The 23,809-nt window shown below is 43.9% G+C and overlaps 1 protein-coding gene across 2 annotated transcripts in view; it reads right to left on the bottom strand.

Moving 5' to 3' along the window:
• dhx36 (DEAH (Asp-Glu-Ala-His) box polypeptide 36) overlaps positions 1-23,809 on the bottom strand; it is a 71,381-nt gene that overhangs the window by 7,977 nt on the left and 39,595 nt on the right. The window contains exons 21-23 of one of the 2 annotated variants that reach the window (XM_071358033.1): positions 23,632-23,731; positions 23,375-23,462; positions 18,724-18,844 (exon numbers count right to left, since the gene is read on the bottom strand). In XM_071358033.1, coding sequence (XP_071214134.1) covers positions 18,724-18,844; positions 23,375-23,462; positions 23,632-23,731 — 309 coding nt within the window. The remainder of the gene's footprint in view (positions 1-18,723; positions 18,845-23,374; positions 23,463-23,631; positions 23,732-23,809) is intronic. The other variant, XM_071358034.1, reaches the window with a different exon arrangement.

Genomic DNA, 23,809 nt, shown 5'->3' with positions numbered 1-23,809 from the left:
GGGTCAGACATGGATACAGCATTAACACACACATACAGGAAGATCTGGGGTCAGACATGGATACAGCATTAATACATACAGGAAGATCTGGGGTCAGACATGGATACAGCATTAATACACACAGGAAGATCTGGGGTCAGACATGGATACAGTATTAATACATACAGGAAGATCTGGGGTCAGACATGGATACAGCATTAATACACACAGGAAGATCTGGGGTCAGACATGGATACAGTATTAATACATACAGGAAGATCTGGGGTCAGACATGGATACAGTATTAATACACACAGGAAGATCTGGGGTCAGACATGGATACAGTATTAATACACACAGGAAGATCTGGGGTCAGACATGGATACAGTATTAATACACACAGGAAGATCTGGGGTCAGACATGGATACAGTATTAATACACACAGGAAGATCTGGGGTCAGACATGGATACAGTATTAATACACACAGGAAGATCTGGGGTCAGACATGGATACAGTATTAATACACACAGGAAGATCTGGGGTCAGACATGGATACAGCATTAATACACACAGGAAGATCTGGGGTCAGACATGGATACAGCATTAATACATACAGGAAGATCTGGGGTCAGACATGGATACAGTATTAATACACACAGGAAGATCTGGGGTCAGACATGGATACAGTATTAATACACACAGGAAGATCTGGGGTCAGACATGGATACAGCATTAATACATACAGGAAGATCTGGGGTCAGACATGGATACAGTATTAATACATACAGGAAGATCTGGGGTCAGACATGGATACAGCATTAATACATACAGGAAGATCTGGGGTCAGACATGGATACAGCATTAATACACACAGGAAGATCTGGGGTCAGACATGGATACAGTATTAATACACACAGGAAGATCTGGGGTCAGACATGGATACAGTATTAATACACACAGGAAGATCTGGGGTCAGACATGGATACAGTATTAATACACACAGGAAGATCTGGGGTCAGACATGGATACAGAATTAACACACACATACAGGAAGATCTGGGGTCAGACATGGATACAGCATTAATACACACAGGAAGATCTGGGGTCAGACATGGATACAGCATTAATACACACAGGAAGATCTGGGGTCAGACATGGATACAGTATTAATACACACAGGAAGATCTGGGGTCAGACATGGATACAGTATTAATACACACAGGAAGATCTGGGGTCAGACATGGATACAGCATTAATACATACAGGAAGATCTGGGGTCAGACATGGATACAGCATTAATACACACAGGAAGATCTGGGGTCAGACATGGATACAGCATTAATACATACAGGAAGATCTGGGGTCAGACATGGATACAGTATTAATACACACATACAGGAAGATCTGGGGTCAGACATGGATACAGCATTAATACATACAGGAAGATCTGGGGTCAGACATGGATACAGCATTAATACATACAGGAAGATCTGGGGTCAGACATGGATACAGCATTAATACATACAGGAAGATCTGGGGTCAGACATGGATACAGTATTAATACATACAGGAAGATCTGGGGTCAGACATGGATACAGCATTAACACACACAGGAAGATCTGGGGTCAGACATGGATACAGCATTAATACATACAGGAAGATCTGGGGTCAGACATGGATACAGCATTAATACACACAGGAAGATCTGGGGTCAGACATGGATACAGCATTAACACACACATACAGGAAGATCTGGGGTCAGACATGGATACAGCATTAATACATACAGGAAGATCTGGGGTCAGACATGGATACAGCATTAATACATACAGGAAGATCTGGGGTCAGACATGGATACAGCATTAATACACACAGGAAGATCTGGGGTCAGACATGGATACAGTATTAATACATACAGGAAGATCTGGGGTCAGACATGGATACAGCATTAATACACACAGGAAGATCTGGGGTCAGACATGGATACAGCATTAATACATACAGGAAGATCTGGGGTCAGACATGGATACAGCATTAATACATACAGGAAGATCTGGGGTCAGACATGGATACAGTATTAATACACACAGGAAGATCTGGGGTCAGACATGGATACAGTATTAATACACACAGGAAGATCTGGGGTCAGACATGGATACAGTATTAATACACACAGGAAGATCTGGGGTCAGACATGGATACAGTATTAATACACACAGGAAGATCTGGGGTCAGACATGGATACAGTATTAATACACACAGGAAGATCTGGGGTCAGACATGGATACAGTATTAATACACACAGGAAGATCTGGGGTCAGACATGGATACAGTATTAATACACACAGGAAGATCTGGGGTCAGACATGGATACAGCATTAATACACACAGGAAGATCTGGGGTCAGACATGGATACAGCATTAATACACACAGGAAGATCTGGGGTCAGACATGGATACAGCATTAATACATACAGGAAGATCTGGGGTCAGACATGGATACAGCATTAATACACACAGGAAGATCTGGGGTCAGACATGGATACAGCATTAATACACACAGGAAGATCTGGGGTCAGACATGGATACAGCATTAATACACACAGGAAGATCTGGGGTCAGACATGGATACAGTATTAATACACACAGGAAGATCTGGGGTCAGACATGGATACAGTATTAATACACACAGGAAGATCTGGGGTCAGACATGGATACAGCATTAATACATACAGGAAGATCTGGGGTCAGACATGGATACAGCATTAATACACACAGGAAGATCTGGGGTCAGACATGGATACAGCATTAATACACACAGGAAGATCTGGGGTCAGACATGGATACAGCATTAATACACACAGGAAGATCTGGGGTCAGACATGGATACAGCATTAATACACACAGGAAGATCTGGGGTCAGACATGGATACAGTATTAATACACACAGGAAGATCTGGGGTCAGACATGGATACAGTATTAATACACACAGGAAGATCTGGGGTCAGACATGGATACAGCATTAATACATACAGGAAGATCTGGGGTCAGACATGGATACAGCATTAATACATACAGGAAGATCTGGGGTCAGACATGGATACAGCATTAATACACACAGGAAGATCTGGGGTCAGACATGGATACAGCATTAATACATACAGGAAGATCTGGGGTCAGACATGGATACAGCATTAATACATACAGGAAGATCTGGGGTCAGACATGGATACAGTATTAATACACACATACAGGAAGATCTGGGGTCAGACATGGATACAGTATTAATACACACAGGAAGATCTGGGGTCAGACATGGATACAGCATTAACACACACATACAGGAAGATCTGGGGTCAGACATGGATACAGCATTAATACATACAGGAAGATCTGGGGTCAGACATGGATACAGTATTAATACATACAGGAAGATCTGGGGTCAGACATGGATACAGCATTAATACACACAGGAAGATCTGGGGTCAGACATGGATACAGCATTAATACATACAGGAAGATCTGGGGTCAGACATGGATACAGCATTAATACATACAGGAAGATCTGGGGTCAGACATGGATACAGCATTAATACACACAGGAAGATCTGGGGTCAGACATGGATACAGTATTAATACACACAGGAAGATCTGGGGTCAGACATGGATACAGTATTAATACACACAGGAAGATCTGGGGTCAGACATGGATACAGTATTAATACACACAGGAAGATCTGGGGTCAGACATGGATACAGTATTAATACACACAGGAAGATCTGGGGTCAGACATGGATACAGTATTAATACACACAGGAAGATCTGGGGTCAGACATGGATACAGTATTAATACACACAGGAAGATCTGGGGTCAGACATGGATACAGTATTAATACACACAGGAAGATCTGGGGTCAGACATGGATACAGCATTAATACACACAGGAAGATCTGGGGTCAGACATGGATACAGCATTAATACACACAGGAAGATCTGGGGTCAGACATGGATACAGTATTAATACACACAGGAAGATCTGGGGTCAGACATGGATACAGTATTAATACACACAGGAAGATCTGGGGTCAGACATGGATACAGCATTAATACATACAGGAAGATCTGGGGTCAGACATGGATACAGCATTAATACACACATACAGGAAGATCTGGGGTCAGACATGGATACAGCATTAATACACACAGGAAGATCTGGGGTCAGACATGGATACAGTATTAATACACACAGGAAGATCTGGGGTCAGACATGGATACAGTATTAATACACACATACAGGAAGATCTGGGGTCAGACATGGATACAGCATTAATACATACAGGAAGATCTGGGGTCAGACATGGATACAGCATTAATACACACAGGAAGATCTGGGGTCAGACATGGATACAGCATTAACACACACATACAGGAAGATCTGGGGTCAGACATGGATACAGCATTAATACATACAGGAAGATCTGGGGTCAGACATGGATACAGCATTAATACATACAGGAAGATCTGGGGTCAGACATGGATACAGCATTAATACACACAGGAAGATCTGGGGTCAGACATGGATACAGCATTAATACACACAGGAAGATCTGGGGTCAGACATGGATACAGCATTAATACATACAGGAAGATCTGGGGTCAGACATGGATACAGCATTAATACATACAGGAAGATCTGGGGTCAGACATGGATACAGCATTAATACACACAGGAAGATCTGGGGTCAGACATGGATACAGGATTAATACACACAGGAAGATCTGGGGTCAGACATGGATACAGCATTAATACACACAGGAAGATCTGGGGTCAGACATGGATACAGGATTAATACACACAGGAAGATCTGGGGTCAGACATGGATACAGTATTAATACACACAGGAAGATCTGGGGTCAGACATGGATACAGCATTAATACACACAGGAAGATCTGGGGTCAGACATGGATACAGCATTAACACACACATACAGGAAGATCTGGGGTCAGACATGGATACAGCATTAATACATACAGGAAGATCTGGGGTCAGACATGGATACAGCATTAATACACACAGGAAGATCTGGGGTCAGACATGGATACAGCATTAATACACACAGGAAGATCTGGGGTCAGACATGGATACAGTATTAATACACACAGGAAGATCTGGGGTCAGACATGGATACAGTATTAATACACACAGGAAGATCTGGGGTCAGACATGGATACAGTATTAATACACACAGGAAGATCTGGGGTCAGACATGGATACAGCATTAATACACACAGGAAGATCTGGGGTCAGACATGGATACAGCATTAATACACACAGGAAGATCTGGGGTCAGACATGGATACAGTATTAATACACACAGGAAGATCTGGGGTCAGACATGGATACAGTATTAATACACACAGGAAGATCTGGGGTCAGACATGGATACAGCATTAATACATACAGGAAGATCTGGGGTCAGACATGGATACAGCATTAATACATACAGGAAGATCTGGGGTCAGACATGGATACAGCATTAATACATACAGGAAGATCTGGGGTCAGACATGGATACAGCATTAATACACACAGGAAGATCTGGGGTCAGACATGGATACAGTATTAATACACACAGGAAGATCTGGGGTCAGACATGGATACAGTATTAATACACACATACAGGAAGATCTGGGGTCAGACATGGATACAGCATTAATACATACAGGAAGATCTGGGGTCAGACATGGATACAGCATTAATACACACAGGAAGATCTGGGGTCAGACATGGATACAGCATTAACACACACATACAGGAAGATCTGGGGTCAGACATGGATACAGCATTAATACATACAGGAAGATCTGGGGTCAGACATGGATACAGCATTAATACATACAGGAAGATCTGGGGTCAGACATGGATACAGTATTAATACATACAGGAAGATCTGGGGTCAGACATGGATACAGCATTAATACACACAGGAAGATCTGGGGTCAGACATGGATACAGCATTAATACACACAGGAAGATCTGGGGTCAGACATGGATACAGCATTAATACATACAGGAAGATCTGGGGTCAGACATGGATACAGCATTAATACATACAGGAAGATCTGGGGTCAGACATGGATACAGCATTAATACACACAGGAAGATCTGGGGTCAGACATGGATACAGCATTAATACACACAGGAAGATCTGGGGTCAGACATGGATACAGTATTAATACATACAGGAAGATCTGGGGTCAGACATGGATACAGCATTAATACACACAGGAAGATCTGGGGTCAGACATGGATACAGCATTAATACATACAGGAAGATCTGGGGTCAGACATGGATACAGCATTAATACACACAGGAAGATCTGGGGTCAGACATGGATACAGCATTAATACACACAGGAAGATCTGGGGTCAGACATGGATACAGTATTAATACACACAGGAAGATCTGGGGTCAGACATGGATACAGCATTAATACACACAGGAAGATCTGGGGTCAGACATGGATACAGGATTAATACACACAGGAAGATCTGGGGTCAGACATGGATACAGTATTAATACACACAGGAAGATCTGGGGTCAGACATGGATACAGCATTAATACACACAGGAAGATCTGGGGTCAGACATGGATACAGCATTAACACACACATACAGGAAGATCTGGGGTCAGACATGGATACAGCATTAATACATACAGGAAGATCTGGGGTCAGACATGGATACAGCATTAATACACACAGGAAGATCTGGGGTCAGACATGGATACAGCATTAATACACACAGGAAGATCTGGGGTCAGACATGGATACAGTATTAATACACACAGGAAGATCTGGGGTCAGACATGGATACAGTATTAATACACACAGGAAGATCTGGGGTCAGACATGGATACAGTATTAATACACACAGGAAGATCTGGGGTCAGACATGGATACAGCATTAATACACACAGGAAGATCTGGGGTCAGACATGGATACAGCATTAATACACACAGGAAGATCTGGGGTCAGACATGGATACAGCATTAATACACACAGGAAGATCTGGGGTCAGACATGGATACAGCATTAATACACACAGGAAGATCTGGGGTCAGACATGGATACAGTATTAATACACACAGGAAGATCTGGGGTCAGACATGGATACAGTATTAATACACACAGGAAGATCTGGGGTCAGACATGGATACAGCATTAATACATACAGGAAGATCTGGGGTCAGACATGGATACAGTATTAATACATACAGGAAGATCTGGGGTCAGACATGGATACAGCATTAATACACACAGGAAGATCTGGGGTCAGACATGGATACAGCATTAATACACACAGGAAGATCTGGGGTCAGACATGGATACAGCATTAACACACACATACAGGAAGATCTGGGGTCAGACATGGATACAGCATTAATACATACAGGAAGATCTGGGGTCAGACATGGATACAGTATTAATACATACAGGAAGATCTGGGGTCAGACATGGATACAGTATTAATACACACATACAGGAAGATCTGGGGTCAGACATGGATACAGTATTAATACACACAGGAAGATCTGGGGTCAGACATGGATACAGTATTAATACACACAGGAAGATCTGGGGTCAGACATGGATACAGTATTAATACACACATACAGGAAGATCTGGGGTCAGACATGGATACAGCATTAATACATACAGGAAGATCTGGGGTCAGACATGGATACAGCATTAATACACACAGGAAGATCTGGGGTCAGACATGGATACAGTATTAATACACACAGGAAGATCTGGGGTCAGACATGGATACAGCATTAATACACACAGGAAGATCTGGGGTCAGACATGGATACAGCATTAATACACACAGGAAGATCTGGGGTCAGACATGGATACAGCATTAACACACACATACAGGAAGATCTGGGGTCAGACATGGATACAGCATTAATACATACAGGAAGATCTGGGGTCAGACATGGATACAGCATTAATACATACAGGAAGATCTGGGGTCAGACATGGATACAGTATTAATACACACAGGAAGATCTGGGGTCAGACATGGATACAGCATTAATACACACAGGAAGATCTGGGGTCAGACATGGATACAGTATTAATACATACAGGAAGATCTGGGGTCAGACATGGATACAGTATTAATACACACATACAGGAAGATCTGGGGTCAGACATGGATACAGTATTAATACATACAGGAAGATCTGGGGTCAGACATGGATACAGTATTAATACACACACACAGGAAGATCTGGGGTCAGACATGGATACAGTATTAATACATACAGGAAGATCTGGGGTCAGACATGGATACAGCATTAATACATACAGGAAGATCTGGGGTCAGACATGGATACAGTATTAATACACACATACAGGAAGATCTGGGGTCAGACATGGATACAGTATTAATACACACATACAGGAAGATCTGGGGTCAGACATGGATACAGCATTAATACATACAGGAAGATCTGGGGTCAGACATGGATACAGCATTAACACACACATACAGGAAGATCTGGGGTCAGACATGGATACAGCATTAATACACACAGGAAGATCTGGGGTCAGACATGGATACAGTATTAATACATACAGGAAGATCTGGGGTCAGACATGGATACAGTATTAATACACACAGGAAGATCTGGGGTCAGACATGGATACAGTATTAACACACACAGGAAGATCTGGGGTCAGACATGGATACAGTATTAACACACACAGGAAGATCTGGGGTCAGACATGGATACAGTATTAACACACACACACACACAGGAAGATCTGGGGTCAGACATGGATACAGCATTAATACATACAGGAAGATCTGGGGTCAGACATGGATACAGCATTAATACACACAGGAAGATCTGGGGTCAGACATGGATACAGCATTAACACACACATACAGGACGATCTGGGGTCAGACATGGATACAGTATTAACACACACATACAGGAAGATCTGGGGTCAGACATGGATACAGCATTAATACACACAGGAAGATCTGGGGTCAGACATGGATACAGCATTAACACACACATACAGGAAGATCTGGGGTCAGACATGGATACAGCATTAATACACACAGGAAGATCTGGGGTCAGACATGGATACAGCATTAATACATACAGGAAGATCTGGGGTCAGACATGGATACAGCATTAATACACACAGGAAGATCTGGGGTCAGACATGGATACAGCATTAACACACACATACAGGACGATCTGGGGTCAGACATGGATACAGTATTAACACACACATACAGGACGATCTGGGGTCAGACATGGATACAGTATTAACACACACATACAGGAAGATCTGGGGTCAGACATGGATACAGCATTAATACACACAGGAAGATCTGGGGTCAGACATGGATACAGCATTAACACACACATACAGGAAGATCTGGGGTCAGACATGGATACAGCATTAATACACACAGGAAGATCTGGGGTCAGACATGGATACAGCATTAATACATACAGGAAGATCTGGGGTCAGACATGGATACAGTATTAATACACACAGGAAGATCTGGGGTCAGACATGGATACAGCATTAATACACACAGGAAGATCTGGGGTCAGACATGGATACAGCATTAACACACACATACAGGAAGATCTGGGGTCAGACATGGATACAGTATTAATACATACAGGAAAATCTGGGGACAGATGAAATCATTTTATTTGTCACATGCTTGGTAAATAACAGGTGTAAACCAACAGTGAAATGCTTACTGACGGGCCCTTCCCAACAATACAGAGACAAAGAAAACAAATAGAAAAATGTATAACAAGGAATAAGTCCACAATGATTAACAATAACTTGGCTATATACACACGGGGCACCAGTACTGAGTCAATGTTCAGGGGTATGAGGTAATAACTTGGCTATATACACCAGTACTGAGTCAATGTTCAGGGGTATGAGGTAATAACTTGGCTATATACACCAGTACTGAGGCGATGTGCAGGGGTATGAGGTAGTTGCGGTAGATATGTACATATAGATAGGGATAGTTGAGGTAGATATGTACATATAGATAGGGATAGTTGAGGTAGATATGTACATATAGGTATGAGGTAGATATGTACATATAGGTAGGGGGTAAAGTGACTAGACAACACAATAGATAAACAGTAACAGCAGTGTATGTGATGGGTCAAAATAGTGCAAAGAGGGTAAATGCAGATAGTTCACCAATAGCTACCCAGACTAACTAAGCTCCGGTGCAGTAGCAGAGAGAACAGTCTATGACTTGGGTGGCTGGAGTCTGATCATTTTTAGGGCCTTCCTCTGACACCGCCTGGTATATAGGCCCTGGATGGCAGGGAGTTCGGCCCCAGTGATGTACTGGGCCGTACTCACTACCCTCTGTAGCACCTTGCAGTTGCCATACCAAGCGGTGATGCAGCCAATCAAGAAGCTCTCAATGGTGCTGTCAGAGAAATTCTATAGGAAGAGAGACTGCAGATTCTTTCAAACAACATATTTTATTATAAGATTTGCAAAAATGAAGCAATCAACCATCACTAAGAATAGTCAGATTTGAAAAGCTTAATGAACAGAGCTGTCTTTCACCTCTTGTAGAAACGACATCCTATCTTTGTGACAGTTATGTGCAGAAACAGGCCCTGGGAACAGAGCTCGTCGGTATAGACCAAGATAGCTGACATCCACCATTTGTCTGTTCTTCCCTGCACTTCCCACATAGAATTATCCATTGTTATATGTTAGTATTTCTGCTGATACAGGCTTGTCTTGTATGAATCTGAGCGTACGGATTTATGAGCTGCTTGGATGCGACAGCAGTATGTGACCACCTGTGTTTACAATCGGCAGGAATTGCACCAAGTAAAAACAGTATAGTATGTCTAATTAAACAGTATAGTATGTCTAATTAAACAGTATAGTATGTCTAATTAAACAGTATAGTATGTCTAATTAATGGTATGTCTAATTAATGGTATGTCTAATTAAACAGTATAGTATGTCTAATTAAACAGTATAGTATGTCTAATTAATGGTATGTCTAATTAAACAGTGTAATATGTCTAATTAATGGTATGTCTAATTAAACAGTATAGTATGTCTAATTAAACAGTATAGTATGTCTAATTAATAGTATGTCTAATTAATAGTATGTCTAATTAAACAGCATAGTATGTCGAATTAAACAGTATAGTATGTAATGAATATTACATTTCCACCACAGTGCAGTTGGAGAACCTTTTGAGGATCTCAGGGCTCCCCCCTTGGTCGACCATGATTACTACAAGTTTAGATAGCTGGCCATTAGACTAACTTAATCTGAAACATGTTAGCTGACATGGCTATTGAGTGACTGACAAAACAAGAGAAACTGCTGATGCACAACCATATAGCCTTTTATTTATTTTACTTTTACCCCAATTTCGTGGTATCCAATTAGTAGTTACTGTCTCATCGCAGTACCTCCCATACGGACTCGGGAGAGGCCAAGGTCGAGAGCCGTGCGTCCTCCGAAACACAACCCAGCCAAGCCAAACTGCTTCTTGACACAATGCCCGCTTTACCCGGAAGCCAGCCGCACCAATGTGTCGGAGGAAACACCGTACACCTGGCGACCGTGTCAGCGTGCATTTCGCCCCGCCGCCACATGAGATGGGACAAGAACATTCCTGCCGGCCAAACACTCCCTTAACCCAGATGACGCTGGGCCAATTGTGCGCCGCCCCATGGGTCTCCCGGGTCGCGGCCGGCTGCGACAGAGCCTGGACTCGAAACGGGATCTCTAGTGGCACAGCTAGCACTACGATGCAGTGCCTTGTGCCACTCAGGAGGCACAACCATATTTCTAAATTGCACCTTGTGTATTCTACTATTCTAACTCTCAACAGTAAGTTGAGATCCTGACTGAGTTCCTAAAACACATTTCCACAGCCAGTTAACCCATCCCTCCTCTAACAGATAACATTCAGTGCGGCAGGGTAGAGAGAGGACAGAGAGGCTGGCATTGACTGTTGTGACTGTTCCTCTTCTCTGGTACTGTCTGGGAGCTTGGGTGTGCCAGGGACTTTTGGGAGGGAGTTGAAAGCCACTGGTTTAATCAAATATTAATCAAGTCTAAAAATGGGACCAGAGTTAACCTTTACCCACCCACTCAGTGAAACGGTCACAAACAACACTCTGGAACTCACAACCATCCATCCAAGTCCATATCCCTCACCCTCTGGTGTGTGTATCCTACTACATGGATCAGGATGTATTACCTATACCTCACCCTCTGGTGTGTGTATCCTACTACATGAATCAGGATGTATTACCTATCCCTCACCCTCTGGTGTGTGTATCCTACTACATGAATCAGGATGTATTACCTATCTCTCACCCTCTGGTGTGTGTATCCTACTACATGAATCAGGATGTATTACCTATCCCTCACCCTCTGGTGTGTGTATCCTACTACATGAATCAGGATGTATTACCTATCCCTCACCCTCTGGTGTGTGTATCCTACTACATGAATCAGGATGTATTACCTATCCCTCACCCTCTGGTGTGAGTATCCTACTACATGAATCAGGATGTATTACCTATCCCTCACCCTCTGGTGTGTGTATCCTACTACATGAATCAGGATGTATTATCTATCCCTCACCCTCTGGTGTGTGTATCCTACTACATGAATCAGGATGTATTACCTATCCCTCACCCTCTGGTGTGTGTATCCTACTACATGGATCAGGATGTATTACCTATCCCTCACCCTCTGGTGTGTGTATCCTACTACATGGATCAGGATGTATTACCTATCCCTCACCCTCTGGTGTGTGTATCCTACTACATGGATCAGGATGTATTACCTATCTCTCACCCTCTGGTGTGTGTATCCTACTACATGGATCAGGATGTATTACCTATCTCTCACCCTCCGGTGTGTGTATCCTACTACATGAATCAGGATGTATTACCTATCCCTCACCCTCTGGTGTGAGTATCCTACTACATGAATCAGGAACATGCATGAATCAAAAGATTGATACTAATTTGCAATAGGAAAAAAAGTATTGACAAACTGTGATTTGAGTGAACCATCTCTGTAAGGTTCATTTGTGGCAAATGGTGCAACATTGTTGTATGTATGTATGCTGTACTATGTATGTATGCTGTACTATGTATGCATGCTGTACTGTGTATGTATGCTGTACTGTGTATGTATGCTGTACTATGTATGTATGCTGTACTATGTATGTATGCTGTACTGTGTATGTATGCTGTACTGTGTATGCATGCTGTACTGTGTATGCATGCTGTACTGTGTATGTATGCTGTATGTATTGTAACAGTTTTGTCTTGTGGTTATTGTTTGTTGGGGTGCCAGGTAGGTTGTGCCTACCAGAGAAAATATTGATTTCTCCTTTTGGTTTGGGAGGGAATGAGTCCCTTCTGGTCCGCCAAGTCCACACCAACACAAAGGACTCATGTAAAAGTCAGTCTGGAAATTCACTTTTCATAAACCCTTAAAACATTGGAAATAACTTCAAAACAACTTATTTTGCATGGGTTGTATTACCAATATAAATGATCACAAACACACACAATAATATAACAAACAATGAGCTCTGGTTCCTCCAGAAAAGTCCCGTGCCTCGGGCCTAAAAGAGTCCAGCCCGGTAAAGAAGTTCAGTGAACTCAAGTGACCTTAATCACGCAATGTTTGTCCGTCCATAAAAGTGTAGCGTAAACCCAGTCTCAATCATACAATCAAAATATCAAAAACCCTTTTAACATACAACCATAAACAGTATCAAATCTTAGTTGTCTTCAACTACAACTGACCACAAATCAACACGGTATAAATCACACTCAAACAAATGAAATACCGTATGCAAAAAAAGTTGTAGTCAGTCAGACAATCCAATCAGCCAACAGATCTCCAGTGGAGAAAGGTCACGACAAAACAACGGAGACCAAATGAGATGTGTAGTCCAAAGGAAGAAATGAGTGGATCCGATCCTGGTTAAACTTGAGACAAGGCTACAAAGCACACTTTTAAATACAACAAAACAAACGGAGTGAAGAAGCTTCGGAACTGAGGGTTGAACACATCCTCATTCGCACCACCATGACAACGCCACTTTTGAGCAGCTGATGCTAGCTATTTAATAGGGCATTAAAGGGGAAACGTCCTATTGGAAAGAGAAGCATTGAGACGGTTCAGACAAACCCCCTCTCCTGGAAAAAGCCAACCATTGCCCTGGAAGGCACATCTTGGTCTGGGAAACCGAGAAAAGTCTTTATCGCTTTCCTCTACAAAAATATTCATGACTTTGTGGCGCTCACGCTCCTCAGTTGAGGGGTAACAGGCCTTAAGGCGTGAGACTTCTGGGTCTAGGAATCAGAGAAGTCTTCTCATCACTTTCCTCTTCAAAGATATCCGGGACCTTGTGGCGTTCAATCTCCTCCAATTCCTCAGCCGAGGGGTAACAGGCCTTAAGGCGTGAGACATGGACAACGCGCATATCTTCACCTGTGTCTTCTTTCACCACTCGGTAGTTCATCTGCTCCACAATCCTATATGGTCCTTGCCATTTAGGAGCGAGCTTGGCCAAGAAGAATTGTTCAGCTTTTGAGTAAGGATGAGAGCGAAGCCACACCCGATCACTAACCTGGAACTGCATGTCTCGTCTCTTTTTATCATAATTTCTCTTCTGCTTGAGTCGGGCCTGGATCATGTTCTTTGAGACAAGAGCTCTCAAGTCGTGGAGATGGACTACCTGGTCATAGCATGCAGAGTCTGGAGTAACCTGCTGGGGCTGTAGCACCATATCCAAGGGTCCTCGGAGGGGGACGACTCAGGTTCAGCTCTGCAGGGGTGACTCCAGTGGACTTTTGCACAGCAGAATTCAGGGCAAATCGAAACTCGTGGTGCTTGTCCCAGTGTTTGTGCTGGGTCCCTACATATGAAGCAACCATTGTCTTCAAGGTTTGATTAACTCTCTCAGTGAGGTTGGTCTGTGGGTGATAAGCCGTGGTCAACTTCTTTCGCAGGGCTCCGGGCAGCCGAGCGGAAATGGAGGAAAACTCGCCTCCCTGCGGACCTGGCATCCTTTCACTCCCTCCTCTCTACATTTTCCTCTTCTGTCTCTGCTGCTAAAGCCACTTTCTACCACTCTAAATTCCAAGCATCTGCCTCTAACCCCAGGAAGCTCTTTGCCACCTTCTCCTCCCTCCTGAATCCTCCTCCCCCTCCCCCCCCCTCCTCCCTCTCTGCAGATGACTTCGTCAACCATTTTGAAAAGAAGGTCGACGACATCCGATCCTCGTTTGCTAAGTCAAACGACACCGCTGGTTCTGCTCACACTGCCCTACCCTGTGCTCTGACCTCTCTCTCCCCTCTCTCTCCAGATGAAATCTCGCGTCTTGTGACGGCCGGCCGCCCAACAACCTGCCCGCTTGACCCTATCCCCTCCTCTCTTCTCCAGACCATTTCCGGAGACCTTCTCCCTTACCTCACCTCGCTCATCAACTCATCCTTGACCGCTGGCTAAGTCCCTTCCGTCTTCAAGAGAGCGAGAGTTGCACCCCTTCTGAAAAAACCTACACTCGATCCCTCCGATGTCAACAACTACAGACCAGTATCCCTTCTTTCTTTTCTCTCCAAAACTCTTGAACGTGCCGTCCTTGGCCAGCTCTCCCGCTATCTCTCTCAGAATGACCTTCTTGATCCAAATCAGTCAGGTTTCAAGACTAGTCATTCAACTGAGACTGCTCTTCTCTGTATCACGGAGGCGCTCCGCACTGCTAAAGCTAACTCTCTCTCCTCTGCTCTCATCCTTCTAGACCTATCGGCTGCCTTCGATACTGTGAACCATCAGATCCTCCTCTCCACCCTCTCCGAGTTGGGCATCTCCGGCGCGGCCCACGCTTGGATTGCGTCCTACCTGACAGGTCGCTCCTACCAGGTGGCGTGGCGAGAAGCTGTCTCCTCACCACGTGCTCTCACCACTGGTGTCCCCCAGGGCTCTGTTCTAGGCCCTCTCCTATTCTCGCTATACACCAAGTCACTTGGCTCTGTCATAACCTCACATGGTCTCTCCTATCATTGCTATGCAGACGACACACAACTAATCTTCTCCTTTCCCCCTTCTGATGACCAGGTGGCGAATCGCATCTCTGCATGTCTGGCAGACATATCAGTGTGGATGACGGATCACCACCTCAAGCTGAACCTCGGCAAGACGGAGCTGCTCTTCCTCCCGGGGAAGGACTGCCCGTTCCATGATCTCGCCATCACGGTTGACAACTCCATTGTGTCCTCCTCCCAGAGCGCTAAGAACCTTGGCGTGATCCTGGACAACACCCTGTCGTTCTCAACTAACATCAAGGCGGTGGCCCGTTCCTGTAGGTTCATGCTCTACAACATCCGCAGAGTACGACCCTGCCTCACACAGGAAGCGGCGCAGGTCCTAATCCAGGCACTTGTCATCTCCCGTCTGGATTACTGCAACTCGCTGTTGGCTGGGCTCCCTGCCTGTGCCATTAAACCCCTACAACTCATCCAGAACGCCGCAGCCCGTCTGGTGTTCAACCTTCCCAAGTTCTCTCACGTCACCCCGCTCCTCCGCTCTCTCCACTGGCTTCCAGTTGAAGCTCGCATCCGCTACAAGACCATGGTGCTTGCCTACGGAGCTGTGAGGGGAACGGCACCTCAGTACCTCCAGGCTCTGATCAGGCCCTACACCCAAACAAGGGCACTGCGTTCATCCACCTCTGGCCTGCTCGCCTCCCTACCACTGAGGAAGTACAGTTCCCGCTCAGCCCAGTCAAAACTGTTCGCTGCTCTGGCCCCCCAATGGTGGAACAAACTCCCTCACGACGCCAGGACAGCGGAGTCAATCACCACCTTCCGGAGACACCTGAAACCCCACCTCTTTAAGGAATACCTAGGATAGGATAAAGTAATCCTTCTCACCCCTCCCCCCTTAAAAGATTTAGATGCACTATTGTAAGTGGCCGTTCCACTGGATGTCATAAGGTGAATGCACCAATTTGTAAGTCGCTCTGGATAAGAGCGTCTGCTAAATGACTTAAATGTAAAATGTAAATGTCTGTTGGCCTGTTGTGATTTGTGGTTTCTGGAAGGGTTTACTTGATACTGATTTGGACATGTAGCTGAAGAATGTCCCTTTTGGCCACATCTCCAACAGAACATGGGAGGGGTCTTGGCTGGAGACTCTGGCTGTTGTTGATGGTCTGGCTTGGGTAACTGATTGGGTGTCTGTTTCGTTCTCTGTCCTTCTCGAACTGCTGTCCCAGGCGAACCAGTCCATCGACAGTGGGGACTCTTTCTCTGTTCATATTGCTGTTAGTATTCTCTGTCCTTCTGGAACTGCTGTCCCAGGCGAACCAGTCCATCGACAGTGGGGACTCTTTCTCTGTTCATATTGCTGTTAGTATTCTCTGTCCTTCTCCAACTGCTGTCCCAGGCGAACCAGTCCATCGACAGTGGGGACTCTTTCTCTGTTCATATTGCTGTTAGTATTCTCTGTCCTTCTCCAACTGCTGTCCCAGGCGAACCAGTCCATCGACAGTGGGGACTCTTTCTCTGAGTTGACTGGCTAGTAGAGGGTTGGATGTTCTTCAAGATCAACTTAATGACCTCTTACTCTTTAATGCCAGGTTTCCACCGTCTGCACAGGGAGTGGTAACCGTATGCAGTCACGGATACTCGTTCTCTCTCTTTGCACTCGATTCCTGACTCTGTCTGCCAGCTCAACCTGTGTAGTCCTCAGACAGAAATGCATATGAAAAGTTGGCCTCAAAGTCAGTCCAGGAAGTAGTGGTGAGACATGCGAGATTTTGGAGATGTTGTTGAGTCCGACGAATATCAAGGATGTCACCTTGAAGTTGTAAGACTACAACCTCTGTAGATAAATCAGAATAATGGAGGAAGGTTTGGTGTCAGAGGAAGGGCTAGCTCAGTACTTCCACACAGATCCATGTCAATAAGTGAGTAACTAGTTAGACTTCCTGTGGCCTGTGGTCCAGACCGAGCATTCAGATTCCCAGAGCTCTGGCCCAAATCAACTCCATTATCTCCATTCACATTATGATTTGTATTGTCAGCTCGAGGGTCAGAATGACCCTGTGTATTCCCATTGACAGGTATGCTATGGATGAGCACATCTGCTTGAGTTTAATCCATTGTTTTAAATGACACACAATCCGCACAAAAAGATTTGCTTTGGTTATTTCTCAAAATGTTGAAAGAGGTCCCATCCGGGGTGCCATTTTCTATGTAACAGTTTTAACTTGAGGTTGTTGTTCGTAGGGGTGCCAGGTAGGTTGGAAGGAGAAGCACTGAGGCGGTTCAGACAAATGCAGGGCCGTCACAGTATGCTGTATGTATGCTGTATGTATGCTGTACTGTATGCTGTATGTATGCTGTACTGTATGCTGTACTGTATGCTGTATGTATGCTGTACTGTATGCTGTACTGTATGCTGTACTGTATGCTGTATGTATGCTGTACTGTATGCATACTGTATGTATGCTGTATACTGTATGTATGCTGTACTGTATGCTGTACTGTATGCTGTACTGTATGTATACTGTACTGTATGCTGTATGTATGCTGTATGTATGCTGTATGTATGCTGTACTGTATACTGTACTGTATACTCACACTGCTGGTCCTCATCTTGAGGTGATAGATGAGCCATGTGTAGTTAAACTGGGTCTCCTCAGCATTCACTGACTTGGGGTGAATACACACCTTCCCATCAGTTTTAGTATACACCCTCACCCTGGAGAAGAGAGAGGTGGGGAGGGGGGCATTAGTGTGTGTGTGTGTGTGTGTGTGTGTGTGTGTGTGTGTGTGTGTGTGTGTGTGTGTGTGTGTGTGTGTGTGTATACATCCTTTACAGACAAATGTGTGTGGTATTGTCCATAGCAACATAAAGTTTTATGACTATTGATATTTGGCCAAAGTTTGAATCTTTAATACTGTTTTTAAACAATATCTGTGCACTGCCTCTAGGCTTGATCGTAGGTCTATTTTGCAGCTGTCTGCTACGTGTTATGATGAGTTATTGATGCATCTGTCTGTCTGGAATGGGTTTAGGGATTATGGTCTGCCATCCATCGTGAGCTGGGGGGGGGGGACCTTCTCAGGTATAGATCAATAGGAAGTTGACAAAGAGTACTTTTCAGATCTGAGTGAATTTCACTTCCTCTGCAGAATCTGGGGTGTCCTCTTGTCATTGCCAGTGTCTGTCTGTACTAGTGCTGAGCGATTAGTGCTTTCGCTTCAGTTTTGGTTTTATTTTATTTTTATAACCTCGTTTTTATTTTTTTATTTTATTTTCAAACATTAAATGCTTACCGTGTTGCGTCGTGCATAAGGACAGCCCTTAGCCGTGGTATATTGGTTATTAGTACCTTTAGTACCTTGAGCCACGCTCAAGGTACTAAACGACATCATAACCGCCATCGATAAAAGACATTACTGTGCAGCCGTCTTCATCGACCTGGCCAAGGCTTTCGACTCTGTCAATCACCATATTCTTATCGGCAGACTCAGTAGCCTCGGTTTTTCTAATGACTGCCTTGCCTGGTTCACCAACTACTTTGCAGACAGAGTTCAGTGTGTCAAATCGGAGGGCATGTTGTCCGGTCCTCTGGCAGTCTCTATGGGGGTACCACAGGGTTCAATTCTCGGGCCGACTCTTTTCTCTGTATACATCAATGATGTTGCTCTTGCTGCGGGCGATTCCCTGATCCACCTCTACGCAGACGACACCATTCTATATACTTCCGGCCCTTCCTTGGACACTGTGCTATCTAACCTCCAAACGAGCTTCAATGCCATACAACACTCCTTCCGTGGCCTCCAACTGCTCTTAAACGCTAGTAAAACCAAATGCATGCTTTTCAACCGTTCGCTGCCTGCACCCGCACGCCCGACTAGCATCACCACCCTGGACGGTTCCGACCTAGAATATGTGGACATCTATAAGTACCTAGGTGTCTGGCTAGACTGCAAACTCTCCTTCCAGACTCATATCAAACATCTCCAATCCAAAATCAAATCAAGAATCGGCTTTCTATTCCGCAACAAAGCCTCCTTCACTCACGCCGCCAAACTTACCCTAGTAAAACTGACTATCCTACCGATCCTCGACTTCGGCGATGTCATCTACAAAATAGCTTCCAATACTCTACTCAGCAAACTGGATGCAGTTTATCACAGTGCCATTCGTTTTGTTACTAAAGCACCTTATACGACCCACCACTGCGACCTGTATGCCCTAGTCGGCTGGCCCTCGCTACATGTTCGTCGTCAGACCCACTGGCTCCAGGTCATCTACAAGGCTATGCTAGGTAAAGTGCCGCCTTATCTCAGTTCACTGGTCACGATGGCTACACCCACCCGCAGCACGCGCTCCAGCAGGTGTATCTCACTGATCATCCCTAAAGCTAAAACCTCATTTGGACGCCTTTCCTTCCAGTTCTCTGCTGCCTGCGACTGGAACGAATTGCAAAAATCTCTGAAGTTGGAGACTTTTATCTCCCTCAACAACTTTAAAAATCTGCTATCCGAGCAGCTAACCGATCGCTGCAGCTGTACATAGTCCATCTGTAAACTACCCACCCAATTTACCTACCTCACTCCCCATACTGCTTTTATTTATTTACTTTTCTGCTCTTTTGCACACCAGTACCAATATCTCTTCTTGCACATGATTATCTGATGATTTATCACTCCAGTGTTAATCTGCTAAATTGTAATTATTCGATTTATTGCCTACCTCATGCCTTTTGCACACATTGTATATAGATTCTCCTTTTTTCTACCATGTTATTGACTTGTTTATTGTTTACTCCATGTGTAACTCTGTGTTGTCTGTTCACACTGCTATGCTTTATCTTGGCCAGGTCGCAGTTGCAAATGAGAACTTGTTCTCAACTAGCCTACCTGGTTAAATAAAGGTGAAATAAAAATAAAAAAATAAAATAAAAATATACAACAGCCCCTTGGGCCGTATTAACATTCATTTATTCACTTTAATTAAATATTTCAGTGTTGTGTTTATTACATTAGTTTTATTTGATTACTTTATTATTTCATTCCAAGTCATCATCTGATCTCTACAGAGCTGCTGTCTGTGCTGTCTGACAAAACCACTATTTTTGTTGTTCTTCAATGTAAATAAGACATACTTTTATGACTGCTGAATACCAACTATCAGTCACTTAGATCATGTATTTTCAGGTAGAAATACCTCGCAAAGAAACAGCTGCTCTCTATATCCCCTCATGATCGCACGCTCTTTCCTCTTCAATAGTAGCAGGTTTAAAATAAACACAGACTGGACAAGTAGATGCGCAACGGATTATGGTCATTGTAGTTAATTACAATGTGTTATGTGCTAAACTATGTAGAATATTGGCCTGTTGGAAACTACAACTCCCTACTGAATCGCACAGTTCAGGCTGGATCTAATTTATATCTGGAGAAACTGTGCAATGGGTGTATTGAGCTTACCGATAAAAACAGAACGAAATGCAAATAATTTTACCAAAATGTTGGTTAGGGTTAGGGTTATCAGCACTTGTCCCTATTTGCTAATGGGTGTTATATGTGAGTCCTAATAGATATTATTGAGATATACACACACACACACACACACACACACACACACACAGTTGAAGTCGGAAGTTTACATACACCTTAGCCAAATACATTTAAACTCAGTTTTTCACAATTCCTGACATTTAATCCTAATAAGAATTCCCTGTCGTAGGTCAGCTATGATCACCACTTCATTTGAAGAATGTGAAATGTCAGAATAATAGTAGAGAGAATGATTTATTTCAGCTTTAATTTATTTCATCACATTCCCAGTGGGTCAGAAGTTTACATACACTCAATTAGTATTTGGTAGCATTGCCTTTAAATTGTTTAACTTCGGTCAAACGTTTCGGGTAGCCTTCCACAAGCTTCCCACAATAAGTTGGGTGAATTTTGACCCATTCCTCCTGACAGAGCTGGTGTAACTGAGCCAGGTTTGTAGGCCTCTTTGCTTGCACACGCTTTTTCAGTAGGATTGAGGTCAGGGCTTTGTGATGGCCACTCCAATATCTTTACTTTGTTGTCCTTAAGCCATTTAGCCACAACTTTGGAAGTATGCTTGGGGTCATTGACCAAGCTTTAACTTCCTGACTGATGTCTTGAGATGTTGCTTCAATATATCCACAATTTTCCTTTCCTCATGATGCAATCTATTTTGTGAAGTGCACCAGTCCCTCCTGCAGCAAAGCACCCCCACAACATGATGCTGCCACCCCTGTCCTTCACGGTTGGGATGGTGTTCTTTGGCTTGCAAGCCTCCCCCTTTTTCCTCCAAACATAATGATGGTCATTATGGCCAAAGAGTTTCATCAGACCAGAGGACATTTCTCCAAAAAGTATGATCTTTGCCCCATGTGCAGTTGCAAACTGTAGTCTGTCATTTTTATGGTGGTTTTGGAGCAGTGGCTTCTTCCTTGCTGAGTGGCCTTTCAGGTTATGTCGTTATAGGACTCGTTTTACTGTGGATATAGATACTTTTGTACCTGTTTCCTCTAGCATCTTCACAATGTCCTTTGCTGTTGTTCTGGGATTGATTTGCACTTTTCGCACCAAAGTACATTCATCTCTAGGAGACAGATCGCGTCTCCTTCCTGAGCGGTATGACGGCTGCGTGGTCCCATGGTGTTTATACTTGTGTACTATTGTTTGTACAGATGAACGTGGTACCTTCAGGCATTTGGAAATTGCTCCCAAGGATGAACCAGACTTGTGGAGGTCTACAATTTTTTTTTCTGAGGCCTTGGCTGATTTCTTTTGATTTCCCCATGATGTCAATCAAAGAGGCACTGAGTTTGAAGGTAGGCCTTGAAATACATCCACAGGTACACCTGCAATTGACTCAAATTATGTCAATTAGCCTATCAGAAGCTTCTAAAGCCATGACATAATTTTCTGGAATTTTCCAAGCTGTTTAAAGGCACAGTCAACTTAGTGTATGTAAACTTCTGACCCACTGGAATTGTGATACAGTGATTTATAAGTGAAATAATCTGTAAACAATTGTTGGAAAAATTACTTGTGTCATGCACAAAGTAGATGTCCTAACCGACTGGCCAAAACTATAGTTTGTTAACAAGACATTTTTGGAGTGGTTGAAAAACAAGTTTTAATGACTCCAACCTAAGTGTATGTAAACTTCCGACTTCACCTGTATATATAGATATATATATATATATGCTACTGTAGGTCCAGGCTGACTCACGGTCTCTTCTTGCTGCCGCTGGGTTTGATCATGGCCACTTTGGGGTAGAGACCTGCCACTATCACTGCCTTGATCAGCTTCTCATTCTCTGAGGGAGAGAGACACAGAGATAGAGAGAGAGTGAGACATGGAAAGAGAGAGAGGAGCGAGAGAGAGGATTGAGAGAAAAGTGTGAGAGATGGAGAGTAAGACATGGAAAGAGAGAGAGGAGTGAGAGAGACTAGCAAATTGTAGAAAAATACATCCAGTCAGTTCACCTGAGTTGATGTTAGAGTCAGGGTCTTTGTGGTTCTTGGTGCTGATGAAGCCAGCGCCCAGCAGGTGCTCAGCAAACTGACCCTTCATGTTGTGCAGCATCTACAGACAGACAGAGACACACACAGACAGGTTAAATACTAATCTCAATATGAAGCCAAGGCTGCATCCCAATGGTGG

This window comes from Salvelinus alpinus, chromosome 21, assembly GCF_045679555.1.
Source record: "Salvelinus alpinus chromosome 21, SLU_Salpinus.1, whole genome shotgun sequence".
NCBI classification, from domain to species: domain Eukaryota; kingdom Metazoa; phylum Chordata; class Actinopteri; order Salmoniformes; family Salmonidae; genus Salvelinus; species Salvelinus alpinus.
This window is presented reverse-complemented; position numbering and strand designations above follow the sequence as displayed.